The following is a 24,369-nucleotide window of genomic DNA, read 5'->3' as shown; positions in this document are numbered from 1 at the left end:
CGCAGTAGTTTTTAATATTATTAAAAGGGTCTTAGCTTCCCCAGACTATTAACCAGTTGTGTGCCAATAAAGATAATGTTGTACAACTCCAAATATAAACACTAAATTGTGTTGTAAAAATACTTTTATAATATTATATGAACTGTTATTTATTTATTTTTTTATGATTAGGTGTAGAGATAATTCTGAATGGTCACTCTAGATAATTATGAATCATCACAAAGAGTGAACCGTGTAAACGTGGCTTAATATGTATTGTTTATTATTGATTTTTTAGAGGTACCAAATTAATCAAGATTTTTACAAATCAGGAGGTCCGGTATTTCTTATGATAGGAGGCGAGGGCAAGATGTCATCGAAATGGATCAACTCCGGTTCTTGGATAGAGTACGCCGAAGATTTCAACGCTCTGTGCTTTCAATTGGAACACCGATTTTACGGTGATAGCCACCCTACCGAGTAATGATACTTACATAGTATAATATATTACAATAGTACAGATAATATTTTCAACGCAAATCAAATTTATAAAACGCGACTTCGCCTATTTTATTCTGTTTTCAATTGCATGTCACTGCGTAGACTGTACAGAATATTATCGCATATAGCCGACTTATAACCGATAGAGATTACTTTGTGTTTGTTCAGAGACGCAAGCACTGTCAATTTGGTGTACTTGAGCAGCGAACAAGCATTGGCCGATGTAGCGGAATTCATAGTCGGCATGAAAGCCAAATATAATATTCCTTCTGAGAGCAAATGGATAGCGTTCGGTGGGTCGTATTCCGGATCGTTGGCCGCATGGTTGAGAATGAAGTACCCGCATCTCGTTCACGCTGCTGTTTCAACAAGCAGTCCTCTTCTGGCAAAAATTGATTTTTACGGTAACAATTCGATTGATCATTATGAAAAAAACGGTTAGACCTGAGGGTTAGTGTTTTCCTTGAAGGAAAGACATTGGATCATGTATATCTCTTATGGCACGTTGGAGGCTAGAAAACGAATATAAGACACATTTAAGTAAAAAAACCTATTAGCCTAAAAGTTTAATTTAAAACTTAACTTACGTATCGCTTCAAATGTGATGACAAGGAGGGAAGGATAGGGGAGGGGGAGACGTTTCCACCCTATCCTCTTATTTTGTCTTTAGCCTACTATTCCTACCTTTCCTCCAATCCTTCCACGTCTCTGGATCTATCATATCTATTATCTCTATTCTCTTATGTCCAATCTCTAATCTCGTATCTATAGTCTCTTATCTCTTATAGAGGCTGGGAGCGTGACACGAATATTTAACACACCCCACAGTCATATAACATATTTATGTCAGCCGTGTTAAACTGGGCTTACACAATTTACTTTAATTAAATTCATTAAAAACGGACCATATTATAAATAATTAAAAGTGATCATCCAGAGGGTGTTATTAGTACAATACATTTGAACCAACCAGAGATGGGTAATATTACTGGATTATTTTTTAATTAATCTAAATTATCCCGGATTACTTGGATTTGAAATAAACCGTTATTCCAATAAGACGGATTAATGGATTTCAAATAATCCATTATTTCAATAGGTCAGGTAATTAATGCATGCTTTGGTTATTTATTGAATGTTGGCAATAATATTTTGCAAAAAAAAATGGAATACTAATCAATAGACTGTCGACAGGTATACAAATATACGAAAAATGTCTGATGAATATTGACTATTGTGTTTTTTTCTTATGATTTAAAAAAATTATATAACAACAATTGAATCTTTACCATTAGTTTACATATTACCGAACTCAAAAAATCAATTCGGTTCTTAACATGTATATATTTTTTTATTTTTTTTATTTTACAGAATATTATAAAGTAGTGGAAGACGCTTTGTCGACGTATAAGCCGGCTTGTGTGACACAAATAAAACTAGCCAATCAAATGTTAAACGCCATCATCAAAAGTGGCAAGGAAATAAAATATATTAATAAAAAATTCAAGTATTCGCGTTTAAATATTTGAACAACGCCAAAGGTTTAATCTTGTTTTTTTTAACATTTGCTTAATATATTATTTTAGATTGTGTGATCCGCTGGACAGGAATAACAAGAAAGACGTGTCGATGTTGTTTGAATCGTTAGCCGATAACTTTGCGGAAATAGTGCAATACAATAAAGATAACACATTAAGCAACAGGACAAATGCAATTACAATAGAGACTTTGTGCGACATAATGACTAACGAATCAATTGGGTCCCCTGTATGAAATCTTGAGTATATTCGTATTGATTATAAATATTAGTATTTATATTCAAGTATGATAAACATTGATATTATAATAAATATTAGATTATATTAATAACTATTATATATAGCTAATAATTGTAGTTATATAACGAATGTAAGTATTTAAAATCGGGGGCGCTATTAAATAATGCCTTAAATAAGTCTGCTCACAGTCCCCGATTATAGTACTGAACACAGAAAATTTTGGAGGTGTTAATTTCAAAACTAAGGTTGCTAAACACGCCCAAGCCCCCAAAAATTAACCTATTTTTGTCAAAGATGTGTGTTATAATTAGCTATTCGGACAGAAGGGTTAAAATTTAAAATAACGTGTACACAAATTTGTGTATTTAATGTCTTTCATGGTCCAGCCATTGGTGTGTCTTTAAACTCGCCATACACAGCTAATGTAATATATTTCTTATTATAATAACACATGCTTATTGTACTAATTTATAATTGTACAGATTATATATTTTTCTAATTAAAAAATAATGTCTCAAGTAAATCACATTTCTTATTTTTAGTTGGAAAAGTATGCAGCAGTTAACGACATAATGTTATCCTCTAACAAGTTGACTTGTACGGATTACGTGTACGAAAAAGAAGTGAATATCCTTAAAAATGTATCTTGGAAAAGCTCGGCCGCCTCAAGTAAGAACCATATTTTATGTACCTACAATTATCAATAACATTAGTGTGTGAGTACTTGGCATTTATCTTAAGTTTTACTATTGTAGCAGTATCATGTTAAAATAAGTACATAATCGCCTAGCTACCTTCTAAATAATTTTAAAGCAATAATTCATACGGCAAACAATGAACAATTATTTAATAGAACTTATTTAACAATGATAATAGCCCAGTCGTCAAAGTTTTAGTACATTAAAAAAAACTTTTTACTTAACCAGTTTAATAACCATTAACTTTTAACTAGATGCTATAAAGTTAATTTAATTTCCCTGTACCTATTAAGTATAATAACCATGACATCTTTGCTATTTAATGTCCATGGCCATAATGTTGATTAAGGCATAGTAATTTTGTAATGTTTACGAAACTATTTTTATAGGCAGACAATGGATGTACCAGACATGTACGGAATTTGGTTTTTATCAAACATCCAATCAATACGAACATGTGTTTAGCAATGAATTCCCTGTGAATTTCTATACCGACATTTGCGTAGATGTTTACGGAGAAAAGTAAGTTATTTTGAACTTTGATATCTCACATTTGGGTCCTGTATTCCTGTTAAATTTTGGAGATAATTATCTAAATTTAAATGTACGAATGTATGATGTTATAATGGTGTGTATAATGTTCTGATGCTCGATTGTCGTGGTCTGTTTAATAGATATAAATAGTCTCTTTTAAAGTTAATCACTAAAATATTAAACAATTTAGTAACAAAGTATGAAAAGACCTCAACACCAAACTTTTCAGGCCAGCCTAATATTAGCCATTAAACTCGACACGTCACACGTCGTTTTACTGTTTTTAGTTGTGGCGATTGATACGGTTAGCGCTGACGATCGACGCGCAGGCGCAATACAGCCAGGAACGACGTAGCGCGCGCAGCAAAAATTACATGCCAGTGGGCTATCTATATTATTAATAATCAATGGTTTTACTGTACGAACTTTTTATAGGCCATTTCTTAATATTTATTTAGATGCCTTCCTCGTTTACTTGAGATCTATATTTTAAACTGTATCGTCATTAAATAATGGTCGATGTCCGCTTCCGAACCTCCACAGCTTGTCACAATATTATTAATACCACAAAATAATGTGTGTTTCTTATCAATTAGCATAGTGATCCATGTGATTTTTTGTATTAGTCTATTTAGAAATACTGAACTGAATGTACCACCCGACCGAATTTTGAAACCAGTGACAGCAAGCATAAATACACTGCCCCGCCTTACCCGCTCGGCCACTCATCCTCTTTAGTAATTTTCAAGATAATGGTAATAATAAATGCGTTTTAAACAGATTCAACACAGATTTGTTGGCTAAAGGCGTGGACCGTACCAACTGGATGTACGGAGAATTGAACATCAAAGAAACCAGAGTCGCCTACGTCCATGGTTCGGTGGATCCGTGGCATGTGTTAGGAATAACTCGTACGAAAACAGTGAATACAGCTGCAATCTATATTGTCGGTAAGTTTTTCGGATTTTCCCCCTTGCTATCACAACTTAATATAGTGTCATTTGCTATTATCCGGCCGTCCTATTTTATATATTATTATGTAAGACGTTAGGTCCGTGAATGGCAATTAACTTGGTTCTCTTTCAGGAACGGCTCACTGTGCAAATATGTATCCATCGGCTACCACGGATCTGCCGCAGCTGACCAAAGCACGGATTGCCATAAAAGCTTTTCTGAGTGATTGGTTGACCATCTCGGACGACTTAGATTCCATGAATCAGGAGACCGTTCGATTCGACTAAATAAATTTCACTGACACTTAAATAATTGTATACAAAATAATAACGTATTTGTTTTTTTAACTTATAATAAACTATTCCGGCTTACGCTCGGGGTTTAGAATTTTTTTAAATATAAATATGTGACAACTTTGTATAATGACTAGCAAATATAGCTGACTTACTTAGTAAGAGTAGTTTACTTTTGTCTTCTATGTACATTTGTCGGCGATTGTAACCTGCGCCCAAGGCACAGGTAAACACAAAATCTTATATGTAAACTGCGCCCGAGATTTATCAATTGTAAAAAGGTTACGTGTAAACTGCGCCCGAGTTCTTATCAAGTGGAAAAAGGTGATTTGTAAACTGCTATGAAAACTTTGTAATTTTTCATGTTCTTGTTTTGTTTTAGAACTTTAAAATTAATAAGGTTCATTTAAATTATTTAATTTAATTTATGTTTCTATTTGAATTTCTTTTAACTTTTCTATAAGCATAAAAATATTTGGATGAGTTGTATAAAAGCTAGAATTAAAGTGGGAATGGAATGACTCGCATGCATTGGTGGTTAAAGTTAGCTCTGCTGAAGCTTGAGCCCATATTTCAGGTGGATACTGAGCTCTTTACTTATACATACATCTACTAAATAATCCGCAAATCGTGTCACTCTTTCATCGTCGGGCTTAGATTTCATTAAATAATTTACAAAATACTCAGATAAACTTTCTCGCCTTAAAAATGGTACACCGTAGCATGAACTAACACCTTTCTAATATCACTGTTCTTATTTTTATAGTCAATACTCAAGCTATTTTGTTGGATATTTCTATTCCACGATTTTGTTAGATGAAAGCAACATCCGTGTATGTTTAGTTTATCTGAGGCTAAACAGCATTTACATTCATAATTTATGCAATTTGATAAAAGTGGTAGCAACCCTAAAATATTAATATTTCTATGATTTTATTGATTCGAGCGCTGTTTGCATTTCACACCGATGATAAGAAGCTGGGCGCAGTTTACATGTAACCTTTTTTCACTTGATAAAAACTCGGGCGAAGTTTACCTATCGTGTAATGGGTTACTAAGTCCAGCCATGTTTACGTCATGACCGATTTCTCCTTGAATACTAATATGTGTACGACCGAAAGGAGTTATTCTATACTTTGTATATAACCAAAATGTAAACAACGTCATAAATTGTAAAATCCAAATTATAAATTGTAAAAGCCAATTTATTTATGCAAATTATATATTTTGTACAACTGAAAGATTGTAAAAACGCACAAACAAACACATAAATTGTATCTATCCGACAATGTTAGGCACTTAGCAGAAGACAACTTGGCCATTCACCAACAACCCGGATTAACGCTTGCACAACTGAGAAAAGGTCACCGAGGCGGGGATTCGAAGAACTCCTTCCACCGAACCGGATGGACATTTTGCGTAAATACCAGCCGTTTCACCACAGCACCCTCAGAAGTGTCTTGGCCGCGTATTATGACAATACCTGCAACAAGCACTTATTTTATTATCTGTGTATCAACTTAATGCGTATTTTGGAATACATGTATTACCTATTTTAATTGAAAGTATTAACTTTATTTACGAAACATCCATCTTCCTTCTTCAACCACTTGTGTGTTAAAGTATCCAAAGGCCACAGACTGCTGGAACTTTACACTGGCGCAGATACGGTACGATTGTCAAAGGCGGGACTGATTGCAACATCACACGGAAGACCAATTGAAGAAATTCCAGCCTTCTTGCTCTTCGACGCTCTTTGACACGACCAGACGACTCAAAATGAACGCTCTGTTGTGAGTAATCTATAATATAAGGATATAAATAAGTTAATTAAGTTGATTGTATGAGTAATAATAAGCAGTTAGACACTTCTCACGTTAAGAAAGAATTAGATTTATCTGAGGTTACGTTAGAATCTAATGAAATTGATTTAATTAATTTAGACGACAGTAACAGTAGTTCTATTATTATTGATCAGGAATCTGAAACCGACCCGATAGACCTTTTGAACACAACACTTAGGGAAGCAGATAGGCGATTAACTAGGAGTACACTAGGTGTAGTGCATGTTGAACTACAAACGGTTAGGAAAACAAAATCTAGGGCAAAAGAAATTAACACAGAAACTACGGCTAATACACCAGACGTAGAAACTAATCAAGCAACGATGTCTACAACTCCCACTTTAAGTTTAACGGACGCGTTACATTTAACTCCTAAATACTCCGGTGAAACGGATATTTATCAATTTTTAAATGCATGTGAGGCAATAATTAATTCAGTTAATGCCGATCAAATACCGCTTTTGTTAAAAATGGTTATAAGCACCAAGCTTACGGGCCGTGCATTTAATTGTACTAAATATAAAACTTTAGCATCATGGGAGGAGTTGAAAAAATCTTTGCTTGACGCGTTTGAAACACCTTTTGCAGCGGCTAATTTACAAATTCAATTAAATATAATAAGAATGAACAAAAATGAAACAGTTAATAGTTATAATGAACGGGTAGATGAAGTTTATCAAAAATTATGTAACGCTTTAGCTGCGGGAAAATCAAAAGAAGACGCGAAAATTATAAATGAAAATGTAAAAACACAGGCTCTGGTTAGTTATATTAATGGGTTAAATGAACAACTTAAATTTGAAGTTAAAACTAAAAATCCTCTTACACTTGATAGCGCTATGCAAACCGCAGTCCTAGCCGAAAAGGACTTGATCACTTATAGAGGGGTACAGGATATGTTTAAATCGCAAAACGCAGGGAATAATTTTAATACGGGTCAAAATAACAACGGGAATAGAGGTTTTCAGTCACCAAGGAATAATGGCAATAATAATCGGGGTAACAATTTTAATGGTAATCGTCCTAATGAAGATAATAGACGTTGTAGGATTTGCAACCAAATAGGTCATTTATCATATAATTGTAGATTAAACACTAACAATGGCAATAGTAATAATAGACCTCCACCTCAGCAAAATAGGCAAAATACTAATTATCAAACGGGAAATTTTAATTCGAATAATGCGGGTCCTATTGTCTGTAACTATTGTGGCAAAATCGGGCACGGGGAGTCTGTTTGCTATAAAAGGGAAAATGACGCGAAACGTGCAAATATGGGGAACGTCGCGATTAAAGCAGAAAATTTTCAGGAACCGACCGCGAGTCACGGGACGCGCGTCGTGAGGCAAATAGCCGTGGAATCTCAGACTGTTTCAGAATCACCCGAACGACAATGATAAATAAGCATATTTTTTGTAATAGTAACGCTAGCAAAAACGATAATTTTCAGTTGCTAGTCGATACTGGCTCTCAGATTAATATTTTAAAAATTAGCACGGTAAAAGATGATATTATGGTTAACGAATTAAAAAGGGTTTATCTTAAGGGAATTCATGAGAAAATTATACCAACGTATGGTACTATAGTTATTCCGATAATAATTAATAATAAAGAAATATATACAGAATTTAATTTAGTAGGTAACAATTGTATAATGCAGGAAGATGGTATTTTGGGGGAAAAATTCCTTACTGAAAATCACACGGTGATAGATATGGGTAATAATGTTCTTTTGATAAATGATAATGATGATGATGTTTTAGGCGAAAATGGAAAGCCAAGTGGGAAAAATGATATTTTAGAAAATGAAAAAGAATTAGGTATAGTTGGAAATAATGAAATATTAAATGAAGAAAATTTGAATATGGATAGTAATGTAATTGGGGAAAATATGTTAGGTGAAACAGATACCAAGAGTATTTTAATGGTTAACGGGGAACAAATAATTGACGAGTGTATAGTCAATGGGAGTATAATTAATGAAAATGTAGTTGATGGGAATATAGCCAGTAGGAATAGATTAAGTGAGGATATAGTTGAATTCCCCTTAGCAGGAAAAATTGAAAATAATTATAATGATAATGGGTCACGCCAGGGTGCCTCATGTTCGCATCAAGCGGCGAATAATATTGAACATTTTGCTTTGGGTAAGAATGAAAAAGATATAAATATTAGTTATGATGAAATAAATGACAAATGTAGTAAAATAGATTTAAATGCGAATGACGCAGGGGATATAAATGTAGAAAACACGACACTGGAATGTATTGGGTCACAGAACACGGATTTAGTCGATACAGACGGGGCTCATAATGATAGTAATGGAAATAAATTAGTAAAAAGCATCTGTAATAAGTTTCATTTAGATGTCAGGATAATAAACAATGTCGGTAGCGCGAAACTAACCGATACAAAAAGTGGGCAGGTAGCCAAGAATAATAGCGACTGTATAATATTGCAGCCGAGGTCAGAGACGGTCATAACAGTACCAATAGCTGATTTGGACGGGCAGGAGATATTAATAAATAAGCAAGAACTGGTTAGGGACGTATATTGTAGCAGCGCGATTTCTCTTGTCAAGGATGGTGGGTTTATAGTAGGACTATTAAATATCGGGGAAACCGAGACATGTTTAAGTAAACACGATTTAAGTAAAATAACTTATGAAGGACAAACCAGTTATAGTATTTATAATATTAACGTAGAAAATATCGAAGAAGATAGAATCAATAAGATTAAAACATTAATTAGAAGCGATCATATGAACGCGGAGGAAAAAGAAACTATTTTAGGAATATGTGGGGATTATGCAGATATATTTCATTTAGAGGGAGATAAATTAACTTGTACTAATACAATAGAACACGAAATTAGAATAAAACCAGATCAAAAGCCCGTGTACCTAAGACCGTATAGATTGCCTTTCGCGCAGCAAGAAGAAATAAGTAGACAGGTATCGCAAATGGAACAGGACGAGATAATACAGGAAAGCTTCTCTCCTTGGAATTCACCACTGTTGTTAGTAAAGAAAAAGTTAGACGCTAGTGGGATTCAAAAGTACCGTATAGTAGTTGATTTTCGGGGGTTAAATGCTGTTACGTTAGATGAATTTTATCCGATACCTAATATTACCGAGATACTTGACCAATTAGGCCGAAGTCAGATTTTTAGCGTCCTAGATTTAGCCTCGGGATTTTATCAAATTCCCTTATCAGAAGCGTCACGGGAACTCACTGGATTCACCGTAATGAACTCCAGACACGGAGCGAGACACATGGTTTTTAATCGTGCAGTTATGGGTCTTAAAGGAAGCCCTTTGACCTTTTCACGTCTTATGGCTACAGTACTATCAGGGCTAATAGGACTTAAGGCACTATTGTATATGGATGATATTATTGTGTATTCAAGTACACTCACCGAGCATAACTCTAAGCTACGTGACGTTTTCGATCGGTTAAGACAGCATAATTTAAAGATTCAGCCAGATAAATGCCATTTTATTCAAAGGGAATGTGTATTCCTCGGGCATGTTATTTCAGCTGATGGTATTCGTCCGGACCAATCGAAGGTCCAAGCGGTTCTAAATTTTCCTGTCCCCAGAACGCCAAAAGAAATTAAGAGCTTTTTAGGTCTCTCAGGTTTCTATAGAAAATTTATTGATAAATATAGTAGCATTGCAAAACCATTAACTAATCTATTAAGAAAAGGGGTAAAATTTGTATGGACAGAAAGTTGTCAGGAGGCATTTGATACATTAAAAAACGCGCTATGTTCAGAACCCGTTTTGCAATACCCAGATTTTACTAGGCCATTTATATTAACTACGGATGCTAGTTTAAAGGGATTGGCAGCTATATTGTCACAGGGGGAGCCTAAAGAAGAAAAGCCTATAGCATATGCCTCTAGGACTTTGAATAAAAGTGAGAGTAATTACTCAACAACCGAACTCGAATGTTTAGCAATAGTATTTGGGGTAAAAACGTTCAGGCCTTATCTCTATGGACGAAAGTTCACAATATATTCAGATCACAGAGCTTTGCAGTGGCTCTTTAACTTAAAAGACCCTTTATCAAAGTTAGCCCGTTGGCGAATATTATTAGAAGAATACGATTATGAAATACGTTATAAGCCGGGAGTACAAAATTCAAACGTAGACGCGCTAAGCCGAGTATACAGCATTACGGAAGTTAAAGACTTAACGTACCCAGTTTTCCTTGAAAAATTTGAAACACAGTTGATTACTAATAAAAATGTATCCGAGGTAACGGGTGAATTAATAGACGCACCCGACGAATATCACATAGTGTCCGAGATCGCGAAGCAATTTAATTTTAGAACCGGTATTAACTACCAGTTAAAACAGAAATTCGGAGCCGACCAAAACGTACAGGCCGGTGATATTGGAGAGACGACTTTCATAAAAAATAACGACCGATACATTATATTCTTAATAACGAAAACACGCGATCAGCAGGTAACGACGTGTGAAAACCTGTTTTTAACGTTAGTAGCATTACGGCAGTTCTGTGAAGAAAACAACTTAAATAAACTAGCCATGAATAAATTAGGAGATGATGACGATGTGGACTGGTCACACGTGAGGTCAATGATACGGTATGTTTTCCGTGATACCGACATAAAAATTATTATTTGTTCACGCGTAGAGTTTACACCGGAAGAAAAACGTACTATTTTTGCGCAATACCATGACTCAAAGCTTGCTGGTGGCCATTTAGGTGTGAGTCAGACAATTAAGAAAATAAAGCACTATTTTAACTGGAAGGGGCTTAAAAAGGAAGTAAAGGAGTATATTAAAAAATGCGATTCTTGCCAACGCAACAAAATATCGAATCACCACGTTAAACAACCTCTTGCTATTACTAGTACAAGTTCACGAGCTTTCCAGACCATTCAATTAGATATAGTCGGTCCTATGCGAACCACTGACTTAGGAAACAATTATCTTTTATCGATCAAAGACGACCTTACTAAATTTGCCTTGGCCATTCCCCTACCCGACCACAAAGCTAATACGGTCGCAGAAGCACTTGTAATACATTTTGTGTGTTTACATGGACTCCCAGAACGAATTTTAACCGATCAAGGAACGGATTTCTTATCAAAAACTTTTGCTCAAGTATGCAAGTTGCTAAATATAGATAAAGCTCAATCTTCAGCTCATCACGCGATTTCGCTTGGCTCGATTGAGAGACTCCACAGGAACTTAGCAGAATATCTGCGTGCTTATTCAAATAAGAACTTAGATGATTGGGATAAAAATATAATGTACGCTATCTTTGTTTACAATAATACTGTGCATACGTCGACTAACTATAGCCCGTATCAATTGGTTTATGGTAGATCTATAGAAATACCTTTTAAATTACAGCGCGAACCAGAACCTCGTTATAATTATGATGATTACTATTTTGATTTAAAGCAGCGTATGCAAGTAGCTCATAAAATAGCTAGGGAAAATTTAATAAAGAAAAAAGTAGAGTCAAAGGAACGCTACGATAAGAAAATTAATCCAATAGAATTGGAGGTAGGAGACGACGTTTTGTTAATGGATCATACTCAAAGAAATAAATTAGCTCCACTTTGGAAAGGACCATATAAGGTAACAGAAGTAGTAGGTTCCCACAATGTACAGATATTACGGGGAAATAAACACGTGGTCGTTCATTTAAATAATGTAAAGAAATATTTCAGTCATAGTTCCGATGAAGAAGAATAATACTAAGACTGCCATGTTTCTATAATATCGCACTTTTAAATAAAATTAATAAAAAAAAAAAGAGAAAACACTTTTAGTTCACTAAAAAAAAACACTGCACATAAATAAAATAGCTTTCACTAACCTGTAGTTGATTCTCCATGATGAATATAAAACAAGTTCTTTAGTAAAACCAGAATTTGGTGTGCGATTTTTCTCCCCGAGTAGGTTTATTATACATATTATTATTAGTAAGTTCTCGTAAGAAACTTTTAAACCAAATTAGTCCTTTCGTAATGTCCGACGCTGTAATAATAATAATATTATTGGATTTATTTTATTTAAAAAAAAAATAATAATGAAAAGAAAAAATGGCGTAATGACGCCTGACGCATATTTTAAATATGAGTTATTTTATATTATGCTGTTACTTTAACGTTATTGTTATTATTTAATTTTCTGAAATACATTAATACATATTAATAATTATATAACTTAAAATATAACTTAAAAGAAAATATAAAATGTAAAATTTTATATTAAAGCAACACAAACGTTTGAAATAATACTAACAACGGTACAAGAATATGGCGGGACACATACTAAACGCGACGAGAATCGAAAACCTGTGTAGGGCGATTTTATCACGATACTCTTAAGACAGGTGCACGCTGGACCAACGGAAGGTCAACAATAAAAACCGCATTCCTTTTGGGGTGTTACAACGTTGTCACATTGTACTCAAACCGTTTTTGGTGACACACGTAACACACACGACCAGTTTAAACCGCTTACAACGAATAGAAAGGGCAGGCCAGTTCATTGAGAAATGTACTGTAATATTCAAGTATTATAAACGTTTGGTATTTTCTGTATAACAGATACCTTGTTAAAAAAAAAAACACGTAAAAATACAACTCTGGTTCCAAAACATTTAGGACATTTTATATAATTTTAAACAAGGGGTTCTATAAAAAATGTCTTTTAACGCATTGTTATATCATTTCTTTTCAATAACTTGGACAAACGGGAAAAGCTAATAAATAATGTTCCACTATCTAATTACTTAATTCCCATTCCTAGAAAATAATCTTTTTACCTGTATTTTTGTTCCAATGAAAAAAAATTGTGAATCAATTCTTATTGTGTCAAATTTTGTTTTGATCACTATAATAATAAAAGAATTCGATTAAAATTTCAGCACAATACCACTACTATTTATAGTACGACTTGTTAAGTCAACCACGCCTTATCAAGATGACAGACTGTTAACCACTGCGGGTTTACTGTATGAAAGTTTGGGACAAATGAGAGTTCAACAAACAACTTACGATTTTACCGCATATCTAGATTTAAGCTATTATAATACTAATTCAGACCAATTAAAACTACGTATTACCGAATTAAAAGAATATTGTAAAAATTATGATAATCGCACCTTTGAATGGAATTCAATAAATAATGTAACTACTACTGATAAAACTCTATTACAGCGATGTGCCTTTATAGTAGATAAAATAGATTTTATTCGCGAAGAAGTTGGGCGAAAAATAGATTTAAGTCTAAAATCTGTAGGGCATACTAGAGTCAAAAATCGACGTGCTATACCGTGGTCAGTTTTGGCGAAAACAGCTAAGACCATCTTTGGGCTTTGTAGCGATACATGCTTAGAAAAATCCGAATCTCTTATAAAAAATTATCTAGACGGAGGCGAAGCAGCCTTGCCACAAAATACTAGGGTATTTAAAATATCACAGAATGTTAAACCTGGTCAAACTTTGCCACCACAAATAAAACCACCTTCCGACACCTATACCACCGGGATAATGGAATTATTCCGCTTAGGTAATGTCGCTGAAATTGAATTGTTATTATCACAATACATTTATGAATCTAATCTCATATTTGAAATACTACAATTAGCACGGTTAGGTCAACTTCATTCTAGTTTAATAAGTATTGACGAACTTCAGACGCAATTTGTTTTTATAGCAAACCAATTGGAATCAAATACTCAGCTTCCATTTGATACTAGTCTTGATCACTTAGCTGAAACAATTAAATTGTCACAAATTATTATTTATTATGCTGATGGGAAAATTGTATTTAAAATAAACTTGCCCGTACTTCTAAAAGATCGTTTACTTTTGTATCACATTCTTCCTTTGCCAATTTGTAATAACCAGACTTGTATGTATATTAAGCCAAAATTTCACTATATCGCTGTAACAAACAATCATGAACGATATTCGACATTCGAAAAAATTGATCAGTTAAACTGTAAACGAAGCTCAAATTTCTTACTATGTGACGAATTATATCCACTCCATGCTTACAGCAATTTGCAAGTTTGTGAGCTTTTACTATTAAAACAACAAAGAATTGTTCCTAGTAATTGCAAAATCCTTTATAACAGAATAACCAGTACTATTTTTTATAAATTTACAAATAAAAATAAATGGCTTTATATTTCGCCTGGAGAGACCATTTTTATAGTCTGTGGTGATCACCCCGCAGAACGGATACAATTAGAAAATAATGGGATCCTAAGTTTAAATTCTTCTTGTAGAGCCTACAGCGATCAAGATGTATTAATTGCAGGAAAAGAAATTATTTCTGAAGGATATAATGATTTTATTGCCAATATCACCATGCCTGAACCAACATATTTGAGTTCAAGGTTTAATAACCACTTTTTAAATGCCTTTCACACACAAGCTCGTTCAATTAGTGATCTTTTAACTAACGGAAAGTCAACAAGACAACTCGAAGCAGAAGCCGATATTTTTCATGTACCATTTATACAAAGTATATATGAATACGTTTTGTTAGGTCTCAGCATAGCTAACTTAATAATAATTCTAGTAGTGTTATATATAAATGATATATTACAGTATAACCGCTTAAGGCGAGCACGAGCCAATAGGATTGGGCAAGCCGTGCGCGCGGGAGAGGAAATACCTTTATAAAAATATTAAGTAACAAAATAACAAGTAGCAAGTAGAGACATATAAATATTCAAATATATATATAAGAAAAATCATGGTGAAGGACGACTAATATACGTATGACGTTATATCTGTAGTAATATAATGAAACCTGTTTTAGCGCAAACATAAAGATCATAGTAGCCGATTTCGAGTTCCTGCCGAAAGCCAACAGTGAATATGTCACTGTGTCGGGCTGCCTGTTGTCAACGCACAAGAATAATGACCCCGTGAAGCTATCGGGATTTCCGGTAGTTGTAACCAAAACTTGTGCGCCACGACGGGCCACGGAACAGGAACTCAGATCGCTTACTCGACAGTGCAATAGATTTAAGACAACGAAACCAGCGTTTGGCTCGTTATTAAACGAGCTAAATAAGGGACTGTGTCAGAAGGGACCCTCAACGATGAATTTATCCTCCATCTCAAAGTATATCCACAAAGGTTCAAGGAAACCCATCATAGTATTTTGGAACGGTAACCATGATTACAAAATATTAAAGCAAATGGGACTGAAAAATGTCTATAAATACTTGAATATGACCGCCTGGGATAATAACAACGACGGGCGGTTCAATTTAAAGTTGCTAAACATGGAGACCGGAAAAATCTATTACGATGAGTTTCTAGGGGTGGTAAAAAAGGGAGGAAGGGATCTGAACCTAAAGGAAGCTCACGAATTAACATGTATAGAAACACACCCCCCCCACATGAATTACCACAATCCGGTTTTTGACACGGTGGCTTCCCGCTGTGTTTTAAATTATATTATTAGAAAGTTAAGGCCAATTAGATTTTACAGATTAATTAAGGATATGCCTAGTATAAGAAAAAAGAAAAACAAAAAAAAGAAAAAAAAAACATAACTAACATTACGAAATAAGTAGCATAAGTATTACTAACATTTAAATTCTAAAAATATATGTTTTAATGTTCTAGGTGAATGGAAAACTTTCCTACTTACATTAACATTAGTACATTAGACATAATGAGTACGAGCAATCCCCGTATAGTCTTTATGAAAAAAATCATAAATTGTGCTTTAAACAATTGCACTAACCATCTTGCACCCAGACACACATTGAAAACCATAATAGCTGAAGTAAATTCAGAATTAATTATAAAATTTGATGAGCAGTATTTGAAAAACTGTGAAAGGGAAATTACAAATTTAATGAGGGAACTTTATGGGTCGTTACGACCATATAACATTTCAATGGCACTCGTTATCGCGGCCATAGAGAGGGATAACCTATTAGATACATTTTTTGAACATGAAAATGTAACAGATGTAACAAAGTATTTTATTAGCATACTAAGGATAGCCTTTGAAAACTGCACTATTTATAAAAGAAGACGAACACTTTGGGACATATTAGTAGAGGCTAATACATTCGATTTCCCCAATAGATTTCTTAAAGGTGTCGAACAACAAGTTAAAACGACATTTAGAAATCGTTTTAGTAATTTACGACCCTACAACGTTAGCATGGCATTAGTCATAGCTGTCCAAGACAAAGACTATTTAATATCACAAATTACGGGGGAACTACCTAATATGGATTATGAAGTGGACGAGATCATAGACTAGGCTATGCCTAAAAAGTTCTAAGGGGGACAGGACTTGTCTCTCTTCACACCGAACTGGTATGGCCCTGTCTTGATCAAGTCCACCCCTCCTTATTTATCTAAATAAAATTGCTCGTACCTCATTTAATGAAGACGGACGTGTTGTTCCCCATGGTTCTAGGAAAGGCAGGACTTGTCTTTTCTCACACCGAGCTCAAGGACACACCGACGTCAGGTAGATTATGATTAATAATAATTAATAAGATTATAACTCAGTCAAAATTATAGAGAGAGAAAGATGCTTTTATCATAGATTCTAAATTAACTGAAGATATTATCTAAGGTAATAAATTGTAATTGTATTTTAAAAATATTATAATGTCAATTTAAAAAAAAAATATATTGTGCTATGAAAAAAAAATATATATATTGTATTGTACTTTGATGAAAAAAAATATATTGTAATTGTAATTGAAAAAAAATAATAAGAAATAAAATATATTGTAATACTAACCTATATACTAACCACTAATTTTGAATGTTTTAAAAAACTAAACTATATGTAAAACTAACTATTAACCTATATATATTCACTATGTATCCAAATGTATAACCATATAATGTATAACTTTTATATTGTAATTTTAACGATATGTAATGATACACAGACATGTAATTAAGTATTGTCAAAGATGTTTTATCCATAAATGTACAAAACATCTTTTTTAGGGGAGGAAATGTAATGGGTTACTAAGTCCAGCCATGTTTACGTCATGACCGATTTCTCCTTGAATACTAATATGTGTACGACCGAAAGGAGTTATTCTATACTTTGTATATAACCAAAATGTAAACAACGTCATAAATTGTAAAATCCAAATTATAAATTGTAAAAGCCAATTTATTTATGCAAATTATATATTTTGTACAACTGAAAGATTGTAAAAACGCACAAACAAACACATAAATTGTATCTATCCGACAATGTTAGGCACTTAGCAGAAGACAACTTGGCCATTCACCAACAACCCGGATTAACGCTTGCACAACTGAGAAAAGGTCACCGAGGCGGGGATTCGAAGAACTCCTTCCACCGAACCGGATGGACATTTTGCGTAAATACCAGCCGTTTCACCACAGCACCCTCAGAAGTGTCTTGGCCGCGTATTATGACAATACCTGCAACAAGCACTTATTTTATTATCTGTGTATCAACTTAATGCTTATATTGGAATACATATATTACCTATTTTAATTGAAAGTATTAACTTTATTTACGAAACATCCATCTTCCTTCTTCAACCACTTGTGTGTTAAAGTATCCAAAGGCCACAGACTGCTGGAACTTTACCATATACGCTTTTTGAACCAAATTATAATCGGGGCGCAGTTTACATAAAACAAGGTAATTTGGGCGCAGGTTACGTATGCCCACATTTGTATACGAATGGGCGATTTTATAGAATTTCAATACACTTTACACTGAACCATTGTGTATAGATTATTAATATCTGTAGTCTATACTCGATTACTGTACAGACATGATGTCAAACCTAACCTTTTTCTAAAAATCTCGTAAAAAATACATGGATGATAATGTAAATGAATGATACAGGATATCTTATATATTATAAAAAAGAATGCAATGCAAGAACTCAGTTGCAGAATAAAGAGTACCTACCTATAGTATATAAATTAATATTTAAACTCTTAACCATACAAATAATACACTATGAGTATATACGTATTTCGGCAACAATGTTTCTTCAACGCTAACGACAGACCTCTCGTCTTGCTATCTGATTTATTAAAAGAATCGACTGTTTATATTATTTATAATCAATGTTTATTACAATATATAAAAAAATTAATCTAAAAATAACGTTTTTATGCGCCTTCAAAAGTATAAAATATGCCCCGGGGGTCTTGATAACCAAATAGGACAGGTGAACTAGAAAAACGTGGGGTACATCTTTCTACTTAGATATTAAAACCTAAGCTTTCATGCTAATGCATTAAGTTGTCTCTCATAATGCTGTCTCTCTAACCGAACGGATCAGAAAGTGATAGTATGACTTTTTTTTGGGAATGAAATTTAATGGATTTCCGTGCCACTTGCCTTAAATTTCATTACAAATTGAAAAGACTTAATTGCTATTCTCTCCTAAGTTTGTTTTATGTAGGTTGCTTCAATTTTTTTGTTAACTACCTACTTGCTTAACATTTAAAGTAATGTGGTGCTCAATTTTACATGACTTGTCATTAAGTATTATTTTATTTAGAAGAGAAAAGATGATTGTGCATGAATTATGAGTTAAGGTGGTTATTAATGAGAAGAGAATGTTATTATATATTCAGAAGTGTGAAGTAGTAAAGATGCGCCCCACGTTTTTCTAGTTCATCTGTCCTATTTGGTTATCAAGACCCCCGGAGGCATATTTTATACTTTTGAAGGCGCATAAAAACATTATTTTTAGATTAATTTTTTAATCTACTTTAGTTGTTTTGTTCTTTTTCGTTTTCGTATGTACGTATTTAAATGTACAATGTTATTTATTGCTGCATGGTCAGAAGGATTATCATAAGAATTAGTAATCAATTTAAAAGCTTATAATTTTAGATTTATTACTGTATAAATTATCATAAAAGTTGAAATTAAGTTGTAATTACTGTATAAATTATCATAAAAGTTGAATAAAAGTTGTAAGAAAATGCAAAAAAAGTGTAACGATGGGAACGGGTTTGAACCTGGTACCGCTCATAGCTGAGCACCGTTCACGCTTAAACGCACCACGCATAATTTTTGTTGGCGGGTGAGAAATAAGTCTTTTTGAATTGCAAGATTCCACCCGGAACGACGGACAAGAAATCGATCCTATTTTAACCTCCTTAGGGGTGGAATTTTCAACCTCTTGTGGATAAATAATGCATTGTCATCGAATTGTGAGCTACCCTGAAAGTTTCAGCCGGATAGCTAATCGGGAAGTGCTCGAAATTTGAGTTGCAAGATTCCACCCGGAACGACAAACAAGATTGTGAGTTCATAAAAACGTTCTAAAAAAAGGAATAATTCCAACAGAATGGCTTTGATTAGTTTTTATTACTATCTCTAAGAAATGAAATACAAAGGAATTTAGGAATGTAGGTAAAGATAACAGTAAAATTATATTGATGAGTCATGCAAATAAGATATTCTTTGGTATTATTAATGAGAGGTTTCGTCAGAAAATATAATTCTTTATTGTGTTCCCATGGACGATGATCATTATTGTTGTTTGATATTTCTTTCAAAAATCTATACAAAATTATTATTAAACTAAGAAAAAACGGGTGTCATGGCGAAAATGTCACTGAGTGTGTAGTGTCTGTAGTCAAATCATGATGGTGCCATCATTTATACCGGAGTTTATGATAAAATAGATGCCACAGATTTTCATAATAATTGAATTACCTAGTTCAGCTGCTGTTCGTCCCAATCATCTTTCTTTCGCCAACTAACACGGTTATGGTAACACTATAGGAGTAATCCTATGAACCATTAAACACCGCAGCAGCTGGTCCAAGCGGTTGCACTTTGCGACAGTGAAATACACCAGGGTGCGTGTAGGCGTAATGTTACCCTGCGCATCTCTGTGCGCAACAGGGAATAAACGCATTATTGATTATTTTCGCAAGTCCCCTTCATTCCCGTACTTGCTACTTGATTGCCTATTGACCACTCGTGTACCGTGTACGTCGTATTGCATTCACTGCTCTTAGTATTATATAGGCAAATTCTGTGTAAATTGTCGAATTTTCTTCGTCTAACAGTTGCTGTAGTAGTGTTTATTGTGCCCAAATGGAGTGTTTAAAATCTAAGAGCTTGCATATGTGCCGAATTTGCCTGATGGAGCCCGAGACCGACAGAAGCATGAAATTTTTCAATATATTTTGGTCGAACGGGTCCGATGAAAAACTGTGTCGGAACATAAAGGAACTATTGAGCGTTAATGTAAGCAATTGAATTACTCGATAGAATAATTAACATTACTTATACTGCGTTTGATTTAAGAGTATTATTAACATATTATTTACAGGTGGAACGGCACGACATCAAACCGAAGATCGTTTGTGACTGCTGCTATAAATCGTTGTCGAGATGGTCTGACTTGAAACAAAAAGCCAAGGAATCGCAAATAATAATCGACTACGTTATTGCTAAGAGAGTAATTAATTTTTTTTAAATACGTCCCGGGCACCAACCCGTATGGTATTCTAATAATAATTATATTATATCATTGTTGTTAAGCTTGAGTTGATTGCGTTGAGTTCATTTCGGATTTTTTGCCGTTTTATATAATTTTATTAAAAAATACTTCCAGACTCTTATGGGATTTTCTTTGTATCTAGTGCACCGATATGCAGTGAACACCTAAGAAAATGTATACCTTTTTCTGGGAAGGGAAACATTTCCTTTATTTCGCTTTTTTAAATGTAATTTTCGGACCTCAGGTCTCAGGACAGATGAATAACCCTAATTGTAACCACCCAGATACTAAAATTACAATTTTAAAGTACATTATTGGTATTAGAATGCTTTTATCGATATTTTTATTTCTACCACTTTTCTCCTACTTCACTGTACTGACTTTTTATTTTATTAATTTACTTAAAATGAATTTTAATTAATTAATTGTATTATAAGATAGCCAATTAATTTGTTTTGCGGGGTCATAGAATTAAATTTCGGTATCATATTTAAAACCTTAACCCGTCCAAAACTAAAATAGGGTGGATTAATATTAAAATGGTTTCCTAAATTCATTCGGTTATAACATACACAATTTAAAAATATTCCTTATAATAAATAAATAAATACAATTTTTTGGGTGAACGTTTCAAAACATATGTAAATACAATTTTAAGCACGTTATTTTTATCAATATTTAATATTTCTGCTATCTACAGATTCATATTTAAGCCTTTTTTTGTAGAGTGACTTTATAACTCTCAGCTACAATAATTCCTACAGTCCAGTGACTATCGTAAACTATAAAGTTGTTTTTAATATTAATTGTAATTCTGTTTTTTCGTTAATTCGTGTTAATAATTTATAAAGGTTCTGTTATTTTACACTATTGTTTAAGCATATGGCATAGGCCGATTGCTTTTTATCACCCCTTCTCCCCATGAGTTCTCCGTTATTATACAATTGGCGCTTCAATAATTTACGCTGACCTAGGGCATTTGGTTAGGGCACCTTGCTTGCGTTCCCTGAGCACCGCCGTGATATTTAATTTGATTTAAACAACAACCTGTATTTACTATTTATAATAATAATTTTGTTTTGTTTTTTTTTCCATACAGTATTCCGATAACAGTGTACCGATCCGTGTGAATTCCACGCCCGATTGGTCATTAGACTTGACCGTCGACAGTCCACAACCGTCGACTGCCTCCACTGTCGCTATCGACGACGATGCTGTCTGTGAAATCCAGTCGGATGACTCGGGCGATGATGTTATAATGGTTAGCGAAGAATCCGTAGAAACAACCGAGCAGGCTTGTCCGGCGGCTGTTGTACCCGCGACGGTTGCTGACGATGAACGCAAATGTGCCGACCGCCGAAATACGAAATCCACGCGGCCCGTACACGCGCACCGTGTACGCATTTCGAGCATGGTGCTTTTCACGTGTATGAAACCGGCGTGCAATGTACTTACATCGAGTTTAAAATCGTTCAAATCGCACTGTCGTCTACATTTAAAAATCAAACACGGCTTTACATGCTGGAAGTGCGTAACCGTTTTTCCCAGCGTGAACGAACTCCGGACGCATCAGATTCACACCGAATGTCAAAAACCTGCAATGTTCAAATGTTACGAGTGCGACACGTTTTACGATAACATACAGATATTGAGCGTGCACAAGCTCATCAAGCACGAATGCACGGTTATTGGCAAGCACACCACGTTACGGTGTCCGTTTTGCAAAATTGAACGCAACGCCAACACGTTCCGGAACCATTTGATCGAGTGCCGGCACGAACGCGACAATTTCGTGTTGTACGCCAGCCCGAAAAAACCTGACCCGTACGACGCCATCGCGACCATAGCCGAAAAATTGAAATTATTAACGTTTAAATGTACTCATTGCCGAAAGATTTGCAAGACCCAAAGCGCTCTGACCAATCACTTGAAAAAGCACGCAAACGAGGCCACGAAGAAACGTTTGAATGCAAAACGAACGTACAAGATAATCGACCGGTCCGCAAATGGTAAACTAACAATTTCCACCGCCATCGGTGATAGCTCTCGGTCAACCGACAACGTCGATGGCTCACTGACACCACCGGAACCAGAGCAATTCGGTGCGCCGTTTAGTTTGTCCGACCTTTGGTCCGGTTGCTCCGCCGGTGTTGGCGTACGGTGCACGAAATCGCCGAAAAAACCATCGCCGGCCAACTACTATTGTGGCCAGTGCAAAGAGTATTTCACGCACGCCGAGTTCGCTCAACACATGAAGACCATACACGGCCAGCAGGTCCGGTCCAGGAGGTACCGGCGTTACAAATGTGACCAGTGCCAAAACAGGTTCATATACAAAATCGCGTTGGCCATGCATCGGGAACACGTGCACGGCGAAGTTAAAATGGAATCGTTGACGGCTGTTGTTGCTACTCCCGGTACTGCGGCTACTGCTGCTGGAGGCGACAACGAAGACATTGGTGAATTTGTAAATTACACAAACGACGGCAGTATCGCCGCCGAATGGAATGGAATCGCCGAAAATAACGACGGCCACGTGGGAACCGAACAAAACCAAGTGTTACTCGACGAGTGGGAAATGTACGTGTCGAAAATCGCCAACGAGATGATTAACGAAAACAATACGACGACCACATCGGCCGATATTTTCATCGATTTGACTGAAGACTAAGAACACATTTGGTTAGGTCACGAAAGAAGGCGAAATGCGAGCGTTAAACTATAAACTAATTCGCTAACGAAATAGTGAACATAGGACAGTATTTTCGGATATTGACCGTTAATCGTGGCGAAGCTGTATAATTAAACCCAACATAATAAATATTAAGATTATATATTAGACGAAGGGCACAGGGGAAGGAGGGTAGTAGTCCATTTTTTTTCAATTTCTAGATAATAATAATAAATAAATGCGTGTGGCGTATTGACCGGGAGTGGCTATGGCTAACTTTATGCCAATTCGGTCGCCGGGTGCATGGCATTTCAGGCATGCATTCGGGGTTGATAGTATGGGTCGCCGCTAAAAATGCTCTCCTAAAAAATTGTCATGATTGGACTGCTACCCTTCTTCCCCTTTGCCCTTCAGATAATTAGGTGTTTTTAATGTAGTTGTATTATAATATTTCAATATATTACTTAAGTAAGTTAAATAAATTAGATTGCTTATATTAGAATAATAGTGTGCACAATATTTATAATAATTAATGAAATTATTACTTTTCGTTTTACGTTAGCTTACTGTAATTTTCTTGTACGTATAAAATGGTATG

At 34.7% G+C, this 24,369-nt stretch overlaps 1 protein-coding gene across 4 annotated transcripts in view; it reads left to right on the top strand.

Moving 5' to 3' along the window:
* The window catches only part of LOC126844986 (putative serine protease K12H4.7), a 29,255-nt gene extending 24,482 nt beyond the window's left edge, over positions 1-4,773 (top strand). Inside the window, exons 5-10 of one of the 4 annotated variants that reach the window (XM_050583540.1) lie at positions 1,852-1,987; positions 2,067-2,247; positions 2,801-2,927; positions 3,346-3,478; positions 4,271-4,440; positions 4,577-4,773. In XM_050583540.1, coding sequence (XP_050439497.1) covers positions 1,852-1,987; positions 2,067-2,247; positions 2,801-2,927; positions 3,346-3,478; positions 4,271-4,440; positions 4,577-4,731 — 902 coding nt within the window. In that variant the 3' untranslated portion in view covers positions 4,732-4,773. The remainder of the gene's footprint in view (positions 1-1,851; positions 1,988-2,066; positions 2,248-2,800; positions 2,928-3,345; positions 3,479-4,270; positions 4,441-4,576) is intronic. The other 3 variants (XM_050583539.1, XM_050583537.1, XM_050583536.1) reach the window with 3 other exon arrangements.
* Positions 4,774-24,369: the final 19,596 nt, after the last annotated feature.

Source organism: Adelges cooleyi, unplaced genomic scaffold, assembly GCF_023614345.1.
Source record: "Adelges cooleyi isolate 19-005CV unplaced genomic scaffold, UGA_ACOO_1.1 ACOO_flye_CR_arks_rails_tigmint_CR_PRNA_651, whole genome shotgun sequence".
Taxonomy (NCBI): domain Eukaryota; kingdom Metazoa; phylum Arthropoda; class Insecta; order Hemiptera; family Adelgidae; genus Adelges; species Adelges cooleyi.
The sequence above is the reverse complement of the archived record's forward strand: the minus strand, read 5'-3'. Positions and strand labels throughout refer to the sequence as shown.